The sequence below is a fragment of the Cnephaeus nilssonii genome, assembly GCF_951640355.1.
Source record: "Cnephaeus nilssonii genome assembly, chromosome: 2".
Lineage (NCBI taxonomy): Eukaryota > Metazoa > Chordata > Mammalia > Chiroptera > Vespertilionidae > Cnephaeus > Cnephaeus nilssonii.
This window is the reverse complement of record NC_137073.1, coordinates 62120506-62141773: the sequence shown is the minus strand read 5'-3', so window position 1 is coordinate 62141773 and position 21268 is coordinate 62120506. Positions and strand designations below refer to the sequence as shown.

The window sequence follows — 21268 nt, the reverse complement described above, 5'->3', positions numbered from 1 at the left end:
TAGGTCTGCGAAATATGCCTAGACAGACATATGGTTAGCACTTCCAATACTATGTCGAACAGGAGAGGTGAAAGTGGGCATCCCTGTCTTGTTCCTGTTCTTAGAGGAACTGGTTTTAGTTTTTGCCCATTGAGTATGATGTTAGCTGTAGGTTTGTCATATAAGGCTTTTATGATCCCTCTATTCCCACTTTGCTGAGAGTTTTTATCAAAAAAGGGTGTTGGATTTTGTCAAATGCTTTTTCTGCATCAATTGATAGGATTATGTGATTTTTTCTCTCTCAATTTGTTTATACGTTGTATCACATTTATTGATTTGCAGATAATGTACCATCCTTGCATCCCCGGAATAAATCCCACTTGGTCATATTGTATGATCTTTCTAATGTAATGCTGGATCCAATTTGCTAGAATTTTGTTGAGGATTTTAGCATGTCTCTTCAATAAATGGTGCTGGGAAAATTAGACAGATACATGCAAAAAAAATGAAACTAGATCACCACCTTATACTATACACAAAAATAAACTCAAAATTAAGGATAAAGGACTTAAACAAAAGACGGGAAACTCTAAAAATCTTAGAAGAATCCATAGGCAGCAAAATAGCAGACATTTGTCATAGCAATATCTTTACCGAAACAGCTGCTAGGACAATGGAAACTAAGGAGAAAATAAACAAATGGGACTACATCAAAATAAAAAGCTTCTGCACAGCAAAAGAAACCATCAACAAAACAACAAGAAAGCACACTGCATGGGAGAACATATTTGCCAATGTTATATCCAATAAGGGTCTAATCTCCAAAATTTATAGGGAACTCATACATCTTAACAAAGAGAAGATAAACAATTCAATCAAAAAATGGGCAAAGGACCTAAATAGACACTTTTTGAAAGAGGACATACAGAAGGCTAAGAGACATATGAAAACATGCTCAAAGTCACTAATCATCTGAGAGATGCAAATCAAAACAACAATGAGATACCATCTCACACCTGTCAGAATGGCTACCATCAACAAATCAACAAAGGACAAGTGCTGGTGAGGATGTGGAGAAAAAGGAACCCTAGTGCACTGCTGGTGGGAATGCAGACTGGTGCAGCCACTGTTGAGAACAGTATGGAGTTTCCTCAAAAACTTAAAAATGGAACTCCCATTTGACCCAGTAATCCCACTTCTGGGAATATATCCCAATAAATTAGAAACACCAATCAAAAAAGACATATCACCCCTATATTCATAGCAGCACAATTTACCATAACTAAGATTTGGAAACAGCCTAAGTGCCCATCAGCAGATGAGAGGATTAAAAAGCTGTGGTACACTTACAAAATGAATACTACACTGCTGTAAAAATCAAAGAACTCTTACCATTTGCAACAGCATGGGTAAACCTGGAGAGCATTATGCTAAGCAAAATAAGCCAGCCATAGAAAGATAAATATCACATGATCTCACTCATTTGTGGAATATAATGAACAACATAAACTGATGAACAAAAATAGATCCAGAGACAGGGTAGCATCAAACAGACCTTCAAACCTCAGAGGGAAGGCGGGGGTGGGGGTGGGGGTGGGGAGTGGGTGTAAGAGATTAACCAAAGTACTTGTGTGCATGCATATGAGCATAACCAATGGGCACAGACACTAGTGGGGGTGAGGGCATGTGTTGGGGGATAGGAGTGGCTGGGGAGAGGTCAAGGGGGGAAAAAGGAGACATATGTAATACTTTAAACAATAAAGAATTTTAAAAAATTACTTTTCAACATCTAAGAGGCAACATTTTTTATACAATAGTAATATTTTTATATATGACAGTAATATGGAGATAGTAATCTTGGGTGGGAAGAGGTCTACATATCCTTAGACTTAGAGGATAAAGATTTAAGTCTAGGTTTTCTGAAAAACATGGTACTTGACTTGAAGCGTTTTCTGTTTAACTGTAAGTTGCTTCACATTTTCTTTAGAAGCAAGGTCAGTCATGAAAAATTAACTACGCAAATATAAATTTAATTAGCATATTTATTGTTAGTTCCCAAACATTAGGCCAAATATGTAAAAAAGTCTAAAACAGAAGTAGGATCTCTTCCTTAAATACCGGTAGTTTAAATCTCCAAATTCGCACCAAGGGCCTTTTAAAGCATCTTTTTAACATTATTTGTAATATTTAAGCCACTGAAAATATCCCACATATCCATCAACAGGAGAATGCTGAATTATATTCATTCATCGGAACAGAACCATAGAAAAGTAGAAATACAGTTTATCAACATGGCCGGATCTAACAAATAAAATGTTGAGGGGGAAATGGTACCAATGAATACCACATTGTGACACTATCCATATAATAGCTTGAAACTATGATATACAGTTGGTAAAAGTGTAGGGCAATGTGTTGGAATGACCAACATTACCAAATCCAGGGTGGGGATGGAAGTGGGATGAGATTGGTTAGAGGTATACAATGAGCTTTCGCGGTACTGGTAATGTTTTAGTCCTTAACCTGAATAGTGGGTGTATGAATGTTTATTACAGTACTCTATATGCCTTTTCATGTCTCAACATTTCTTAATAAATTTGAATCCCAAAGTTCTTTAATTATAATGACTCAGAATTATCCAAGTTAATGATGTGTGCAAGTGGATGCATTACTGAAAGGCTGTATGTAATCAATTTATAAAACATTTTTAAATGCACTATGCAGTATGCTTTTTTAAAAGGTACCTGTGGTAATGTTCTCATTCACTGTTCACACCTAGGTTCCTTGAATATAAAAATTACTTACTGAATGAAGGCATATTTGACAAACATTAACTAAATGGTGAGTATGTGTTAGGCACTGTGATCTGGGGAGGAAAACATGAATAAGACATGGTCCCATCCCTAAAGGAATTCTGTCTAGTGAGAGAGACATGTAAATAAATAACTATAATACAGTAAGACTTGATAAGAGGTATGTATAACGTGTTAAGGGAATGCAGAGGAGGAAGCCACAAAATGTACCTGTGCAAGGTATAGAAAAGGCTTCTCCTTATAAAAGAAGATTATATGCAAGGGTCTTAATGTTTTAAGAGAATTAATTGAATCACTGTAGTTCGAATACCCTGACCCCTGAAAATTCAGCGCTGAATATTTAATCTTACTGCCATGTCACTTTAAAACTATCTTTATTTGGATAATAAAAAATAAGAATTTTTTTATGCTCACAATTACATTTATGCTCACACGTATGTGTATGTATATGTGCATTTATATATATGTGTATGTATATATGCACCATCATACTGCCAAAGGACTGAGATATCCTACAATTAAACAAACATAATTAAAAACAACATTAGCACAAGAGCCTATTAATATCAGGCTGGTGCAGGCGAGGATAAGAGAGAAACAGAAAAAGAGAAGAGACATAAAATCTTGAAATTTAAGCTTTTTATAAAACTCTTCATGATTTAAAACACATAGTCTTTATTATTCAATCACAAAATAGTTAAAAGGAAAAATATGTTTCACTGGCAAAAATTATGAGAAATTTATGTAAACGTTTTGGGAAACATATATGGATGTTTTCATGGAAAGTTCAAATTTTTATTTTTAAAATCAGGGTAGCAGTATCATGGCAGAGATTAAAGATTATTTTTATAGTATGAGAAATTTAAACATTAAAATAGATTTTTTTAAATGATGAGAATTCCTTCTTTTTTATGGCAGCATAGTATTCCATTGTGTAGATGTACCACAGTTTTCTGATCCAGTCATCTGCTGACGGGCACCTAGGCTGTTTCCAAATCTTAGCTATGGTGAATTGTGCTGCTATGAACATAGGGGTGCATATATCCTTTCTAATTGGTGTTTCTAGTTTATGTTAAGTGAAATAAGTCAGTCAATGAAAGAAAAATACCACATGATCTCACTCATTTATGGATAATAAAGAACATTATAATCTTGAACAAAAAGATAGATACAGAGACAGTAAAGCATCAAACAGACTGTCAAATTACAAGGGGAAGGTTAGGGAGAGGTGGGGGAGATAAGAGATCAATCAAAGGACTTGTATGCATGCATATAAGCATAACCAATGGATGCAAAACTCTGGGGGGTGGGGGCATATATGGGAGGGGGGTGTGGGCAGGGCAATGGTAAGATATGTACACATATAATACCTTAATAAAAAAATTGAAAAAAAAAAATAGATTTTTTTAGAATAGCCCCAGACTTGAAACAACAAAACTGTAGAATGGAATACTCCAGAGCAAAGAAAAAGGATGTACTACAGTTTCAAGGAACGATGTGGATATATCTCATTAACATAATTTTCTCTGGTCATAAAATATATAGATGTGTGTGTGTCCACTGACAGATTTGTGGTTATGCCATGACAAACCCAAAGTTGATAGCATATTTGAAGATTTGTTTTCATTACTTCTGGACCTTTATGCCATCATGTGGAAAGTCTAAAGAAAATTTTCATATATAAGTACAAAAATTGAAGTATTATGTGAGAAGTGTAATCTACGGAATAGGTATCTTCTATGAATAAGCATGGTTAAATTTATAGAAGTCATGTATCCAATATTCTGTTACGAAAAGTTAATACCACCCCCACCCCACTCCCACAACAGAGCCCCCGGATTCAAATAAATATTATCGATGGAAGCACTTGTTTTTTCTTTACATAAAAAAAAAAAAAGTAATCTTGTACCAGGACCAACAAAACTGATGTCCTGTGACGTTCACACATATTGTCTATAATTATAAAATAGAAGGTAACATAAACTATTAATGATACAATTTTATCTGTTCAACAGAACATTAAGAAGAGAAAAATTGTCCTATGTCACTAGTGAGCCCAACAGAACTTCTATACCCCAATATCTTATTAAACTAATAAGGTCCATTCAGCTTAAAAAATATTTTCCCAGCTTTTTAATTAATTAATTAGTTAATTAATTATTTTTTTCTTTATTGATTAAGGTATTACATACATGTCCTTATCTCCCCAGATCCCCCCCTACTTGTGGCCTCACCCCCCCAGTGTCTGTGTCCATTGGTTATGCTTACTAGGATATGCATACATACTAGTAAAAGTCCTTTGGTTAAAAAAATATTTCACTGTGTTTGCACTTTTCAGTTACTGAACTCACTGAGTCTGTGGGTACAACATTCATATATTCCTCTTTGGTCAGTTATTTAGCCTCTTTTTCCCAATTTTGATCTGTGCTGAAAGCATAAAATTCACTCTCACTGATTTCCACTGTCAGACCTAAGAGCCACCCAGCTCTGACTTGAATAGAACCAAGGATGTAAAAGTGAAAATGGTCTGAGAGAATGACAGCCGCTTAAAGGGCAGGTGAAGGTTCAGTGACCTTTGGGCACACTGGTCCATTCTGGTGAATCACTGCTTTGGGGAAGCATAGACCCTGTGGCTCATAAAACCTGATGACATTAAGAAGAAAGGAAAAAATTCACACTTAGAATTCAAGGTGACTGTTAGAAATACAACTTTAAAAATTAAAGAGGAAATAAAAATACCATATTTAAAAATGAATTACTAATGTTTTTTTTTTCTTTAAAAAGTATTGGGAAAATCTGTATCATGGAGATGTACATTACTTATTCAATGTACACCATTGAGAGATAAATAGAACTGTTCAAATAAAAAAATGCCAAAGGTAATTCAACTACTGCATTGTAAGTGTGGCATAACTGATTCGTCATGACATACAATTTTCTAAAAGCTATTCTGTTAGAAGGCAATAAATGAGTGCATAAATGATTTACACTCTTCTGAACTATAGTTATTATTCAGTATTTTATTTTTAAAAATATATACTAGTATACCCTATACTATTATGTTTATTCTCTAGAGTATAATAAAAACATAATTGAATTTGATGAAAAATAGACTTGATTCTAAATGTAGCATACAGTACATACAGCTACTCCCTTATTTTATGCGCTGTAAAGATCAATGGTCACTTGAGGTAGTTCTGCTCAAGGTTTGTTTTAATATATGGACAATAAAATATTTTTAATTTAAAAGTTATATCCTTATATTCCTTGTCATATTTTCTTTTTAATACCAACATCTGAGTTTTGACCTCCATAATAATTTATGAATGCAAATACAGTATTTTAATCACTGTTTTACTTCTAAATATGATTTCTTATTGACTAGGAGGAAAATTGACTACAAATGGTTAGCAAATAAAATTGAAGCAATCTACAACAAAAGCATCAGAGTTCAGTGGCTAGTTTTGTTTTGAGGGAACCTAAATGCTATTATGAATGAAGGTTATCTATTAAAAAATATTAAAAATTTGTTTTAATATAACCATCTCTGAAATTTATATAAGTGACTTATTAATATATTTTCACTTATAATTTCCTTTGAGTTAAAAACTCTGTCATGTAATATATTAATATATGAATTATCTAAGTATATAATTAACTAAAGTTCAATATAGCTATTTTATACTTATATATAATATAAATTATAACATATACTATAGGATGGTTAAGTCATATACATGCTAAATTTAAAAATTATATTCATAAGCCTGGTTGTTATTGCTCAGTGGTTGGAGCGCTGGCCCAGGCACCAAAAGGCTGCAGGTTTGATTCCTGGCCAAGGGCACGTACCTAGGTTGCAGGTTCGATCCCAGGCCTGATTGAGGCAAGTGCAGAAGGCAACCAATGGATTTGTCTCTCTCATCTCTCTCTCTCTCCCCCACTCCCTCTCTTCCACTCTCTAAAAAAATCAATGAAAAAAACATCCTTGGGTGAGGATTAACAACAACAAAACATTATATTCATCAAATGTGACATAGAATATAAAGATATAATTTTTAAATTAAAAATATACATATAGAGTAAAGGCAAATCCAAGTTAAAAATAAGAGACTTAATTCTATTTTAATTAAGAACAAAAATTTCCCTCCATTCCTGTTTTAAAAGCATTTACCTGAGAAACTTGTAATTATAAGCACTTTTCCATCTCTTTGACATGTATCCCTTGGAAGACTAGATAGACCTTTTGTCAACTTTCCAAGCCAGGACTATCTCAAGAACCTGGGAGCCATCTTTTCCAAATGCAAACACCAAGGAGATAACTCATGTATCTCCCAGTTTCTGTGGAAGTGTAGGAGCCTAATTTCAGTGGGTAGGCTATCTTTTAATTTGTTATCTATGCCCATTACTATAATTATTAAAAAAATTAACCACATTCCTATATAAAACTTGAGGAAAAAATTATAGGAATATTTCACTTGCTTGGTTCAATTCAATATAACTATACCTTCAATTTTTAAAAAGGAAACACTATGTTATCATTCTACAATAGAAAATTTTACTGGCTTCATATTTATAACCTACACTAGAGGCCTGGTGCACAAAATTCGTGCACGAGGGGGGGGGGTGTTCCTCAGGCCAGCCTGCACCCTCTCCAATCTGGGACCCCTTGAGGGATGTCTGACTGCCTGTTTAGGCCCGATCCTAACGGGCAGTCGGATATCCCTCTCACAATCCAGGATTGCTGGCTCCCAACTGCTCGCCTGCCTTCCTTCCTGATTACCCCTAACAGCTTCTGCCTGCCAGCCTGATCACCCCCTAACCACTCCCCTGACAGCCTGATTGATGCCTAACTGCTCCCCTGCCAGCCTGTTTGCCCATAACTGCCCTCCCCTGCAGGCCTGGTCACCCCTAACATCACTCCCCTGCAGGCCTGGTCACCCCTAACTGCCCTCCCCTGCAGTCCTGGTCCCCCCCAACTTCTCTCCCCTGCAGGCCTGGGTCCCCCCCAACTGCCCTTCCCTGCAGGCCCGGTCACCCCCAACTGCCCTCCCCTGCTGGTCTGATCACCCACAACTGCCCTCCCTTGCAGGCCTGGTCCCTCCAAACTACCCTCCCCTGCTGGCCATCTTGTCGTGGCCATCTTGTGTCCACATGGGGGCAGCCATCTTGTGTGTTGGAGTGACAGTCAATTTGCACATTACTCTTTTATTAGATAGGATAGAGGCCTGCTGCACGGGTGGGGGCTGGCTGATTTGCCCTGAAGGGTGTCTCAGATCAGGGTGGGGGTTCCCTTGGGGCATGGGGCGGCCTGGGAGAGGGGCCTGTGGTGGTTTGCAGGCCGGCCACACATCCCGGTGACCCAAGAGGAGGCCCTGGTATCTGGGATTTATTTATCTTCTATAATTGAAACTTTGTAGCCTGGAGTGGAGCCAAGCCTCCTGCTTGCTCCGTGGCCGCAGCCATTTTTATTGGGATTTATTTATCTTCTATAATTGAAACTTTGTAGCCTTGAGTGGAGGCCAAGGCAGGTCAGGGCTGTGAGAGCTTGGCTTCCTCCATCGCCGGGGGCAACTCAAGCCTCTGGCTCTCTCCAGCTCCATGGCTGCCGCCATTTTTGTTGGGATTTATTTATCTTCTATAATTGAAACTTTGTAGCCTTGAGTGGAGGCCTGGGCCTACCAGGGTGTGCGGAAAGCTTGGCTTCCTCCATTGCCGGGGAAAGCCAAGCCTCCTGCTTGCTCTGGTGGCCGCAGCCATCTTGGTTGGGTTAATTTGTATACTCGCTCCTGATTGGTTGGTGGGCGTGGCTTGTGGGTGTAGCAGAGTGATGGTTAATTTGCAGATTACTCTTTTATTAGATAGAATTAGGGGAATTATTAGAATTTTTGACCAAAAAGATTCAAATAAGTAAACTGACTCAAGAGCCCAGAAGTACATATGAAGACAAAGCCTATTCTAGCAAAGAACATGTATTAATGGGAAACTACTTAGCTGCCCTAGCTTCCCTCAGTGTTTGCTAACACTTGTGAAGTAGGTAATGAAGACTGATATGGCATAACAATTCTCTGGAGAGTCACTAGCCTCCCAAAGTAAGTGAGAAGGAGAGTTAAAATAACAAACATTACCTATAAATAATTTATTTTTAACATTCTGTTTTTAGCAACTCAAGCAATCCATGGCTTTATACTATTATTTTATTTTAATATCTTGATTTAAAATTTAAAATTTTTGTGCTTAGCCATCAAAGGACAATGTTTAACTCTAAATCTATTTATATAAAGAGCCAGGGTCCATAACGACCAAGGCTCGACCTAACACCGGAAGTCAGTGCTGGGGTGCCGTGGTGACCCAGCACTGACTGCAGCTGGTGCTGGGACAGCGGCCCAGCACTGACTGCCGAGGGGGCTGCGGATTAGGCCCAGAGAGAGGCCTGCAGAGAGAGAGGAAGGGTCTGATCTTCAGCCTCAGTGGCAGCTGTTGATCAGCCCCTCTCTTTCTCTCTGGGCTTCACCAGCAGCTGTGCCTCTGTTTCTCTCTGGGCTTCCACAGGGCTGCTGATCAGACCCGCCTCTTTGATCAGGCCCAGAAATAGGCCCGAAGACGCTGACTGGCATAGAAACCGACCAATCAGAATCAAATCTGGGTGAAGTGCCAGGAGTCAATGGCTGCCTAGGAGGCAGAGCTTTTGACACTGACTGGCATAGAAACCGACCAATCAGAACCTAATCTGGGTGAACTACGAAGGGAGAACCTAAGGTGGGGGCTGAGGAGGGGTTTTAAGGGCAACAGCTGTTTGGTGTAAGTATAAGAAAGCAGTTCAATTTTTTAATGACCACTTTGGCAGTATAGTACATATGGCTGGCTATCAGTCCAGATATAGGGATTATGTGTTTTTGTCTGCCAAGAGCATCTCCTCCTGCTGAAAAAGGCTCTCCCCCCCCCCCCCCCCGATTTAAGCAATCCTATCCTATATAATCTATCTATACTAATAAAAGGGTAATATGTTAATTAGATCGGGTCAACCGGCCATCTTCCAGATGTCCGACTTCCTTCCAGACAAAGCCATGGTGGTGGGGGCCAAGGCAGAGGCAGTTAGGGGTGATCAGGCCAGCTGGGGAGGGCAATTGGGGGCGAGATCAGGCTGGCAAGGGAGGGCAGTTAGGGGTGATCAGGCAGGCAGAGGCAGTTGGGGGCGAGATCAGGCTGGCAGGGGAGGGCAGTTAGGGGCAATCAGGCAGGCAGGCAGAGGCAGTTAGGGGTGATCAGGCAGGCAGGCAGGTGAGTGGTTAGAAGCCAACGGTCCCAAATTGCAAGAGGGATGTCCAACCACCCGTTTAGGCCCGATCCCACAGGGCCTAAACTGGCGGTTGGACATCGCTTAAGGGATCCCCGATTGGAGAGGATGCAGGCTGGGCTGAGGGAACCCCTTCCCCCCCCTTGTGCATGAATTTTGTGCACCGGGCCACTAGTATATTAATAAAAATCCAGGCCAACAATATTGGCAAAATCTAAGTAATCGTTAATAGCAATTCAATAAACCTTAATTTATCTATTTGAAGGGGTTATTGTCCTAACTAGCTAGTTAATATGACTAATATGAAGAGAGCAAAGGGGAGGCCAGACATTATAAGCATGGTCATCTGGGCAGCTTCACCAGAAAGCCATAGTTTTATGCTACGCAGGGAAACACTGGTTCATTCCCTGTGAATCACTGGGGAAAGGAATCAAACAAGGGGAGATGGACGCATGTGCAGTGAAGTTGAGGTGACGTAGGGAAGGTCACCTCAGACTAGCCTGGGAGAAGATCATTGGCTGAGAGGATGGAGCTATTGCAAGTGCACAAAATCCTGGAAGGGTAAAATGCCCAGACAGAAAGTTTCCTTTTCTTCTTGTGCTCCCTCTTGCTCTGTGAACTGCACTCGTACATGCGTTCATGCGCTCGCCTACAGTAGTCATATGGCCATAAGCAGCAACATGGCACACAGGAAGCTGGACTGGACTGGACTGGACTGGACTTTAATATGGAGCAGAAATTCTGAGCAGTGGTTTTCATTCTGGCCCTGCTGAAGACAAGATTGGACTTCTTCCATGGCAAGCCAGACAGAGATGGGACTTTTGAAGGGAACCCCCTTAATTTTTATCATCAATAAAGCTTTCCATGAATCCCCATCCTGAGGAGAGACCTTAGAAAATTCTTTTCCTTGTGGCATCCCAAGAACTCCACTTCCACTGATAACCAAGTCAATGCTGATATATATATATATATATATATATATATATATATATATATATATATATATATATATATTAGTTTTAATTACAATACTAATCAGATAAGAAAAATCACATTAAATTTTAGGGAGGACGGTCTCATCATTTTTTTTCCCAGCAAAGTTAATGACAATGAAAACCTAAAATTATCTAACAGTAGAAAACAATAAAACTAGATTAGGTAACGTTTGTGTAAATTAAACATGAAACCAACTTGTTTTAATTAATTAGCAATATTTACCTTGCAGCATTTTGTTCTATCTTTTCATCAATATCACTGAAGATCTGCTTAAACTCCAAGTCTCCAGGAAATGAATTTAACAAACAATGTAGGTCAAAGGAATTATGGGAATATTCATCTTCCCAGTCCATTCTGAGGAACAAGAATAAAAAATATGTTAGTTACTTCAACATAAAGGGAAAAACCTACCTCAAGATGTAATACTAAATCAAAACCAATAATTCCCACTTTTAGGAAAAATGAAATATAGCAATGGAAGAACTAGGGTATTATTAAGCTGGGTAGAGTGTTTGGTTGAAGTTCATGAGGTGTGACCTAATTTTCACACTTTTCTCTAGTTTGAAAGCTGAACAAAACAGCACCCCTCAGAGAGAACTTATAAACATCCTGCTGCTTCTCACTGGAACCCAGCACTGCAAAGGAAATCACAAAGCCTCACAGGCCACTGTGAACAAAGGTGGCTGCAGAAAGAATTTAACACCTTCCTTGCACTCTTACCCACAAGCTAGCCAGGAAATGATAACCTCAGAATTGTTAAAGCCTAATACCCAGGCCCTATTCATATATGAAAAAGGCAATAAATTCTCCTCTCTGATAACTAAAACTTAAATTTGCTACTTTTTATAGATATGCATTTTCCCCACTATCAAAGAGTTATTCATCCATTCATTCCTTATATATTTATTGAATGTTTGTTAAGTAAGAAGCATTGCAGTTGAAGCTTGGGATATAGCTGCAACAAGTCCAAGTCCCTTCCTTTATGGAGTTTTATTTGGGTGGGGAAGGTACATTTTAGAAACACATAAACAGATATATTTTATAAAAGATCACTTGGTGAGAAGTGCTATGTGAACATGTAGGGTCAGGGCAATGGGACAGATTAAGAAGGATGAGTTGGTACAGTGTATGAACTATTTTATTTAGGGATATGTTATTTTTGGACATACAATAGTGCTTATAAAATACTAGAGGCCTGGTGCATGAAATTCGTGCATGGGGGGCGGGGGGGAATGTGTCCCTCAGCCCGGCCTGCGCCCTCTCGCAATTCGGGACCCCTCAGGTAGGGTCCCTAGGCCTGGCTAGCTATCAGGGCCTGTAGGGACTTTCCTTCCCCTGGCTGCTGGCAGGTGGCCCCGCCCCCGCCGCTGCCACTGCTTGCCATCTGTGTGGCACTGCCCCCCGCTCCCCCACCACCGGTCGCCTCCCTCTGCGGGCGACAGGTGTGGGGTGCGATTGCTTGGCTGGCCTGGGCCTCCCTATGTGGGGCAATCGATCTCAGAGTCCCCAGATCGATTGCCCCACAGAAGGAGGCCCCACCCATCTGCCGCAGAACTGCCAGCCTGGTAGCCTGGGCCTCCCTCTGCGAGGCAAGGGATCACGGGCTCCACGATTGATCGCCCAGCAGAGGGAGGCCCCACCCACCCAGCAGGGGCTCTGCGATTGATCATTGCACAGAGGGCAGCCTGGGCCTCCCTCTTCAGGGAGATTGTGGAGGGCCCTCCCCCCCATCGATTACCCCACCGGCCAGTAGCCTTGGCCTCCCTCTGCAGGGTGATCGATTGCGGAGCTCCCCCATCAATTGCCCTGCAGAGGGTGGCCTGGGCCTCACTCTGCAGGGTGATCATGGGGCGATGGCAGGGCCCCCCGACCAATTGCATCACACCCGACTTGGCTGGCCTGGTGCCAGTGCATGCCATAGCGTGGTTGTCCAGAAGGTCGTCCAGACAGTCGTTCTGTTCAGTCGATTTGCATATTATGCTTTTATTATTATAGATTTTGATGACTGATAGTGTTACTGGTGAGACCATGAGAACTTGGCTCTTGTCTTCTTGAAGGAAAGATTTCAATCAAGAGACAAAGTATAGCAAAATAAGTAAGAATTTATTGGCTGCAGCAAAAAATATATTTAGTACAGTGAAACAAGGAAGAGTATAGAAAAAGCAACAGGAGAGCCTAGATGGGCTGCTTTGGCTCACTGAGAATCAGAGAAAAGGGGGCCTTGGAGACAGGTTCGGGGGTTAGCTCGGGACGAGCTGCCGCTGCCCATTGCTCACCTGGTTGCAAGTCTTGTGGGGTTGCTTAGAGGAAAGAAGAATAAAGAGAATGGGGTGGGCATGCTCCCCTGGGGAAAGTGCACACTGGGCCCTTCACTCTGAGTGTATTTCTCTCTCTTGCAGGTGGAAATCTTAGGGGAGGGTGTGCTCTTTCAGTGTTGTGGTCTCCACTGATAGGTCAGCACCAGGGCAGAGGTTCATTAGTCAATGTCGCTGGTCCTGAGGTAGCCATGGTATCACTTGTCTGGTTTTGCTGCTTTTCTGGCCCTGGAGCTGAAATACAATTGAAGCCTAGATGTTATCTTTAGGGAGGAAAAGGTCAGGGTGGGAGGATCTAAACCACATGACCAGCAATAAGCTAGGGGAGGAAAGGTTTCTCTGGGGGTGAGGTTCTCATTTTCCCAGTTTTGCCCCTTGCTAGGCACCTGGGGCTTTTTGCCCTGGTGAGTTTCTGTATCTGGCCCATCATCCTTGCTCTGCTCATGTCTGTCTAACTGATAACTGGAACGCTGAGCCGAGGTGTCCCCCCCCCCCCCCCCCCCAGGTCATGTCTCGCGATGTCTAAGAATGAGCTACGTGGACCAGAAGATTTAAGCAAAAGTGTGGAAAATTGATTACAAGCAGATTCAGACTCCCTGCAAGGGGCGGGGACCCAAGCATGGGCTGCCCGTTCAAGCTTTGTAGTCCACGGGTATATATTTGCCACAAGCCTGCTCTAGGTATGTCTTCCTGTGTCATCACCTTATTGATTCCCTCAATTGCTTTTGCCCAGCAACGGACCTAAACTTTCCCTGTTTCTATGTGCTCTTTCTCTGTTCCTATGCTGAACTTTCCCTGTTTCTATGTGCTCTTTCTCTGTTCCTATGCTGAACTTTATCCATTTCTATGTGTTCGTACAGCTTGTTTACTGCAGGCCCTCCCTTGGTTTCCCATGCCTCCCACTTTGAGTCCAGAAACATTTTATTATTTCTGCTTGGTTGGTTCCTGTGGTTAGGCTGGCTCAAACTGCCATGTCCACCCCTGCCTATGTTCCCCCTGCCTTTGTTTTCTACGGGACCCCTGCCCTATCTGCCTGCATTTCAAGCTAACTCCTCTCATAACTGCCTATAAAAATGCTATAAATGAGTGAGAAATTTAAACAATAAATTATAACAAATATACTAGTATATGAAATAAACATTAACAAAAAAAGGCTTAGGTAAATATGTTTTACTAGTAGTTTGGATAAATCCAAAATACTTGAAAAACTGTCTAAAAACTTTTGCAGAGGCTATAATACTAATGTATGTGATATGTATATATATATATATAATACTAATGAACTTCCTCCTCTTTAATTATTCAACTATTAACAAATTTAGCTAATTTGTTAAACTATAATGAAATAGCTGAAGATTTCTCTTAAGTCCTGACTAAAACTTCAAAGAATTAGTTTTAGGATAAAGCTTTTATTTTTCCTTCAGAGATACTATTTTAAAAGGAAAACACCCAATTAAACTGTTTTAGTGTAAAAGTCCATGGCATCACAAGGCTTGTCATTTGTAAATTCAATTAGTTCCAAATATAGAATAAGAACTACAGTGGTTTAGAAAGAGTCCCCCAAGATGTGCTTCTATGGTATGTGGATTATTTTGAGCTAAAGGCAACCAAGACCTTGCCATCTGAAGAGAAACTTCTGCCCTCCCCCACTCCTCCACTACCTGGCAGAATATGAATTAGGGACCGTGCCCATAATAAGAGATTACCAGAGACAATCTGGTTTGAGCTCGCTATATGGCAGGACAAACTAGTAGTTAGTGAACATGTGCTTTTCTAATCATCCTGCAATGACCTTCCTCCCCTCTGAAGTCCCAAGGTGATCTTAGCTCAGAATATCATATATACCTCATGTTCCCTTTCTGTCTTTGAACTTCTCATGTATGTGTGGCTCCCATGCATGCATAAGTATTAAATTTGGTTATTTTCTCTTGTTAATCTGTCTCATGTGGTTTTAAATATTAGAACCTTAGAAGAAAGTTTCAGGCTCCCCTATAGCACAGATACAACATTTTAAAACAGCAAAATCCTCAAACATTTGGATTTTTCTCATTCAAAGTATTTTGCAGTAAATACTGTCATTTCTCATTTAAAAATAAATATTTACCTATAATTTGTCATAATAAAGATTAACTTGAAATCAGGCTAAAACAAAACAAAAAGTAAAAGGTAAATGTTAGGAAACTCCATGTACTAGTACATCAGGAGATATACTTCTTTAGGAAACCAAACTCTTTTTTTTTAACTTTTAATATTTCCATATAATCAATGAATATGATATCTTCATATCTCCCTAGCAGCTCAACAAGTTACACCTATTATCAGAATAGTCATTTTTAAATCCAATAGCCATTATTATAGAGGCCTGGTGCATGGATTCGTGCACCTGTGGGGTCTCTTGGCCTGGCTGTGGACATCCCCCAAGGGGTCTGGATTGCAAGAAGGCACAGGCCAGGTGAGGGACCCCATGGGCGCATGATTGGGCCTGGGGAGGTGCCGCGGGAGGGCTCCAGGGCATGTCCGGATTGGCTGGACCCCAGCAGCAAGCTAACCTACCAGTTGGAGCATCTGCCCCCTGGTGGTCAGTGCGCGTCATAGCAACTGGTCGAAAGGTCGAACGAACGGTTGGACAAGTAGCATATTAGGCTTTTATTATATAAAATAATAAATTTAGTTTATGTTTTTGCATACTTTTAAGTCATTTTGGGTAGTTCAACACTTCAGAAGAGTTATTCAAAATAGTTGCAAAAAATAAAATTTAATTTTTGTAATGAAAAAACTTGATTGGCTGAGGGTTCTTGTAGAAAACTCAAACTTAGTAAATATTTTGTTCATAGTAAACCTCTCTGTTATAAAACAAGTTATAGTATCAATGCTCTGTTCAAAGTTGTACCAATTTGTCAATACTATAATGCCTCATTAATTAATATAACACATATTCAAAAGTTAAGAAAATATGTAAAGAGGTCAGCTGAACTACAATAGCAAAATAGAAATATGATTTTGATATTGTTATAATAATCTGGTTATTATTTAACAGGAAAGGAGTAAAGGAAAGACTAGATAATATAGGCATGCCATTTATACAGCTTTGCTAATTTAACACTCTCCAAGACTGTTCCCCACAGATGGGGTTAGGGACTAGACAACAGACAATACTCAGTAAGGTCTGAGTGACATGGAAAGGTGCTTGTCTGTCAGTCACACCTGGGAACAGGTAATTGGGCATAATAGGTGCGGCCACTGCCAGGGAGCAAAATCAGAATATTTAAAATTCGGAACAAAGGAAGTTCCCTCTCTTGGCTCTTGGTTTTTACAGAACTCTCTTGACTCTTGCTTCTCCTGCTTGCCTGAGCTCCTAGGACTCCTGCTGCAGGGGCACTCCATGTGGTCCATGGCCATGTGGGACCCACACAATGGACTGATGGACTTTAATTAGCCTAAATGCTGAACTAAACTTGGCTGCAACATGAAACAAAAGCTCTGGACACTGGCCCTCCTTTTGGCTCTGTTGGACCTCCAGCTGCCCCCTTTTCAGTGCTGGATTAAGGGGCATGGGACTTTACAACCCACGGAATATAACTCCACTTAAAGTTTTCTACTACATCTCATTCTCCCGTGGGGGTTCTGAAAATGCTGAAAATTTCAGCAGTACCCCAAGAACCCCACTCTCACTCGTGTCTGGGAAATCTGGCCCACTGATTTCTCCGGTTACAATTTGTTGTATATCTACTGTGTTCAAAGTACTTTATATACATCATCTTCTTTAATTCTCATAATAACACTTCAAAATAGTTATCATCCTCATTAATGGAAGAGGAATCCTGGGCCCAAAAAGATTAACTAACATGTCCATGTGGCATAGCTACTTGGGGTAGCACGCACTGAACCCAGATCTATTTGGTTCTATTTGAGGGTGCTCATATCTCCAGAAATGAATCACTTACTGCATACAAAACTTAGTTTTGTAGAAATTATATTAACCAAAATGTATTATGGTTATCCCCGGATATTTAGACTGTGGCTGATTTTTACTGACTTTTTTATACTTAGCATTTTCCTATTTGTTTATTTTTGCAATAAGTACTTATAATTTCATATATAACTAGAGGCCCAGTGCATGAGTAGGGTCCCTAGGCCTGGCCAGTGATCAGGATCAATAGGGGCCTTCCTTCTTTCTGTGCTGCCCCCTGGTGGTCAGTGCACATCAGAGTGAGCTATCGAATTCCCGGTCTCCCGGTCAAACTCCTGAGGGGACACTTTGCATACTAGCCTTTTATATATGTAGATTGGTAAAATATTTTAAGAAGAAATTACCCCTGCTCTCAGTGGGACTTATAATTTTTTATTTTACATTTCCTCTCTCTCTTCATCTGAGACATCTTCCATTCTTAACTTCTCTCTTGGCAATTTGTATTTATCATTTTATTCAAAATCTATTTAAAAACTTACATAATTCCTAAATATCTTTTGATTAAATATGACTTCACCAATCTTTTTGTATTTTTTATTTGTGCTTCCAAATGCTGCAAAAAGAAAATGTTTCTTGTATTATTTTGATAATGTGTGTTTTATGTCTTTCTTTGAAATCAGTTCTAGAGTAAACTGAAACATGTTGAGCATTCAGATAAGGTTGGGAATCATGATTTTGAAGGACTCCAATCTACATGGTTGTTTGAAGGACTCCCAATTTACATGGTTGTTTGACTTTTCTCTATCTAATCTCAGTAAAGAAGTTGATAAACACAAAGAATGCATTAAAGCTGTGACATGATAGAGTAGCAGAATGATGATGGTTCAGAGTTTTCATGTGACTGGCATACATCTTGTGATGCTTCCATATCCATATTTATATGGTTCCACGGTGATGAAGGATAAGAGAAGCAAGAGTCACCTTTTAGGTAAAGAAGCAGCAAGTATAAGATGCTGTGGGGTAGGATTTAAAAAACAAACAGCCTGGCTGGAGTGGCTCAGTGGTTGAGCGTCGAGCTATGAACCAGGGGGTTGATTCAGGGTCAAGGGCACATGCTCGGGTTGTGGGCTTGATCCCCAGTGGGGAGCATGCAGGAGGTAGCCAATCAACGATTCTCTCTCATCATTGATATTTCTCTCTCTCTCTCCATCTCCCTTCCTCTCTGAAATCAATAAAAATATATTAAAAAAATAAAACAAACCACCAAAACCTGATGGACAAAATATAACTAATGGGATGAAGACATTAACCTGAATAAATAGTGATGCACAAGATGAACATAAGAAATAAATAGAGTAGACTGTGGTAAGTGATGCTGAAGTTTGGATTTAGAGATGTCTCTTAGATTGGCAGTGATCCCTGCAGGACTGTGGTGAGAAAGAAGCATGCACCAAATGGGCATGAGCATAGGCACCAATCCTCCCATTTCCTTATCTGTACCACAGTGTGACTGCCATTGCTGGGCATCATGAAGGAACAGAAAGGTTGGACAGTCTCTCCTCACAAGGAGCAGAGACAGTAAAAAGAATAAGGCCATAAAAAAAAGGAGCCCATAGAAAGATTACTGCTATTCTCTAAAAGGTAACTATGACTTCAACAACAGAAAAGTAAATTATTGAGGGATGAATGTATTTTGGCAAATACTCCAGGGGTATTTTAGAAAGGTAAAACTAACTATAAAATTTAAGGAGAAAAAGAAAGAAGCAGTGAAATTGTGGGTCAGGATATAGCTTTACAGTCTCTTTATGTTCCTGTATTTCCAACTATTAAATTGTCATCAGGAAGATAATAATAATTTGACATAATGAATGAAGTCTCTTATCCTACTCCGTGATAAATCAAAAATGGGAGCTGCACCTCCTTAAAGTACAATAACTTTGTATTTGAAATTGCCATTCTGCAACATTGTTTTTAAATGTTCATTCTCCTATAATGTTTCCGATAATTTTTATAAGGTTAAAAACACAGTGCTTAATATTTCAAACACGTATGAAAATCCAATCTAATATTAATTATTGCCTTTAAAAATGAGTTATGTTTGAAGAATTATATCTAAGCCAAACATCTGTAGATCATGTTTCAGCCGCAGGCAAAATGTAATAGTTGAGTTATAAATTCCTAAGAACAGTGACTATAAGAAAATATGAGCATATTATAAGCACTGCCAGAAAACATTACAATAAAGCAATAAAAAAATTATAGTTTATGTGATCCAAAGAAAGCCCAGAAAAATAATTTTGGAATCTCACCAATCTTTTAACATATTTCAAAATGATACTTTTCTATTGTAGGGTCGCTCTCTCACTCTCTCTCCCTCGCCTCTTTTTAATTTAAACACATATAATGGTTAGAGTCCTTATTTTATCTTTTTTCTGTTTCTTCAACAATAAAAATCTGGAGTGCCATTCTTCTCATAACCAACTAACAAATGTTTAGAAATGACTAAAAAGAAGACTGAACCATTGGGAAGAAATCCACACTACAACTGAGTTAGTAAAGGGGGAAAACAGAACCGTGTGATTTTTCCTCTGTGGAAAAGCCCAGTGAGGAGGGTCATATACTTTCTGTGAACTCAATGTAGATTGAATGTGTCCACCAGCTCGGGCTCACCAGAATTTTTACTATTCAATAATGCTCTCTAACCTAAAATAAATACTGCGAAAGAGCATGGCAAGGAAGTGCGGTGTTGTTATTAATTAAAAATAATGACACATTCTACCTGTAACTAAAGAAGTTTCAAAATGTTGCACTATGATAAAACACATTTAACTATAAACATTATTGAACCAAGAATCAATAGATCTGAGTCCTGATCCTGGTTCTGCTAATGTCTATGTGCATTTGGGTAAGTTACTCAAGAGGGATGGGGCTCACGTTCCTCATTTAATGGATTAGGCCCTGAGGTTTCCTCTAGCAATAAATTTGTTGTATTAAATAAGAAACTAGAGGCCCGATGCACGAAGATTTGTGCAAGAATAGGCCTTCCTTCCCCTGGCTTCCTTCCCCTGCCTTTCCGCCTTCGATCCGGCCAGAGCTGCCATCTGCCTCTCGCCTGTCGTGTCAATTTGCATATTCCGTCCTTATTGGCTGTGGGCACTGCCATCTTTGTCACGGAGTTATGGTCAATTTGCATATTCTGTCATTATTTGATAGGATTTTAAGAGATATACATATTTCTGAACCCCTCCCTCCAAATTCACTCTTAAAATGGGCTGTTTTATTTGTCAATCCCATCATCTTTCCTGTATCTTGGATTCTCAGAGCCACTTTAGCTCTTCTCTTTTTCCTTCTCCAGGACTGCTACATGGAAAGCTAAAGTAGAACCCATAGCAAGAAATAATATGCAAAAACAAGAAATGTGAGGCATCAAGATATTATTTTATGGTAATAAATAGATGCCCTGTACTGCTTTACTGACTGCAAAACTCAATCTCCCCAAAATATTCTAAGAAGCAACTAACCCATGTCTCTGGGCTACTCTGACTTGCCACATTCTTCCTCAACAAAAATTTCTGAGGCCAACAGACTTTAGGCATTGTGACAGAAGGAAAAGGAAGACATCAGAGAATTATATCTTCAGAGGCATTGTATCCTTATCTCTTATTCTTTATATTATTTGTATTATTCTTTCTATTGCTGGATTGGTTTGAGTAGCTGGTTTGATATCAAAATGAAGTGAAAATAAACTTTGATCAGACCATTATTCTTAAACCTGAACCAATCTTTTCTGGCCTGGTTCATTTTTACTTTCCCATTCATATCTAGTCACAAAGTAGTCTTCCTGTATCATTCACAAAGTCCTGCCAACATTATATAACTCAAAATTTAACTTTTACTAAGTCTTGAAAATTTTATGTGGTTCAGTGAACTCATTCACTGAGATATAATTTATAGGTATGAG

At 39.5% G+C, this 21268-nt stretch overlaps 1 protein-coding gene across 10 annotated transcripts in view; it reads right to left on the bottom strand.

Annotated features, from left to right (window-relative positions):
• The window catches only part of KIAA0825, a 366280-nt gene that overhangs the window by 310281 nt on the left and 34731 nt on the right, over positions 1 to 21268 (bottom strand). For 9 of the 10 annotated variants that reach the window (XM_079798899.1, XM_079798896.1, XM_079798902.1 and 6 more), the window contains exon 3: positions 11305 to 11436. In XM_079798899.1, coding sequence (XP_079655025.1) covers positions 11305 to 11435 — 131 coding nt within the window. In that variant the 5' untranslated portion in view covers position 11436. Of the gene's footprint in view, positions 1 to 11304; positions 11437 to 21268 lie in introns of those variants that run through there. The other variant, XM_079798905.1, reaches the window with a different exon arrangement.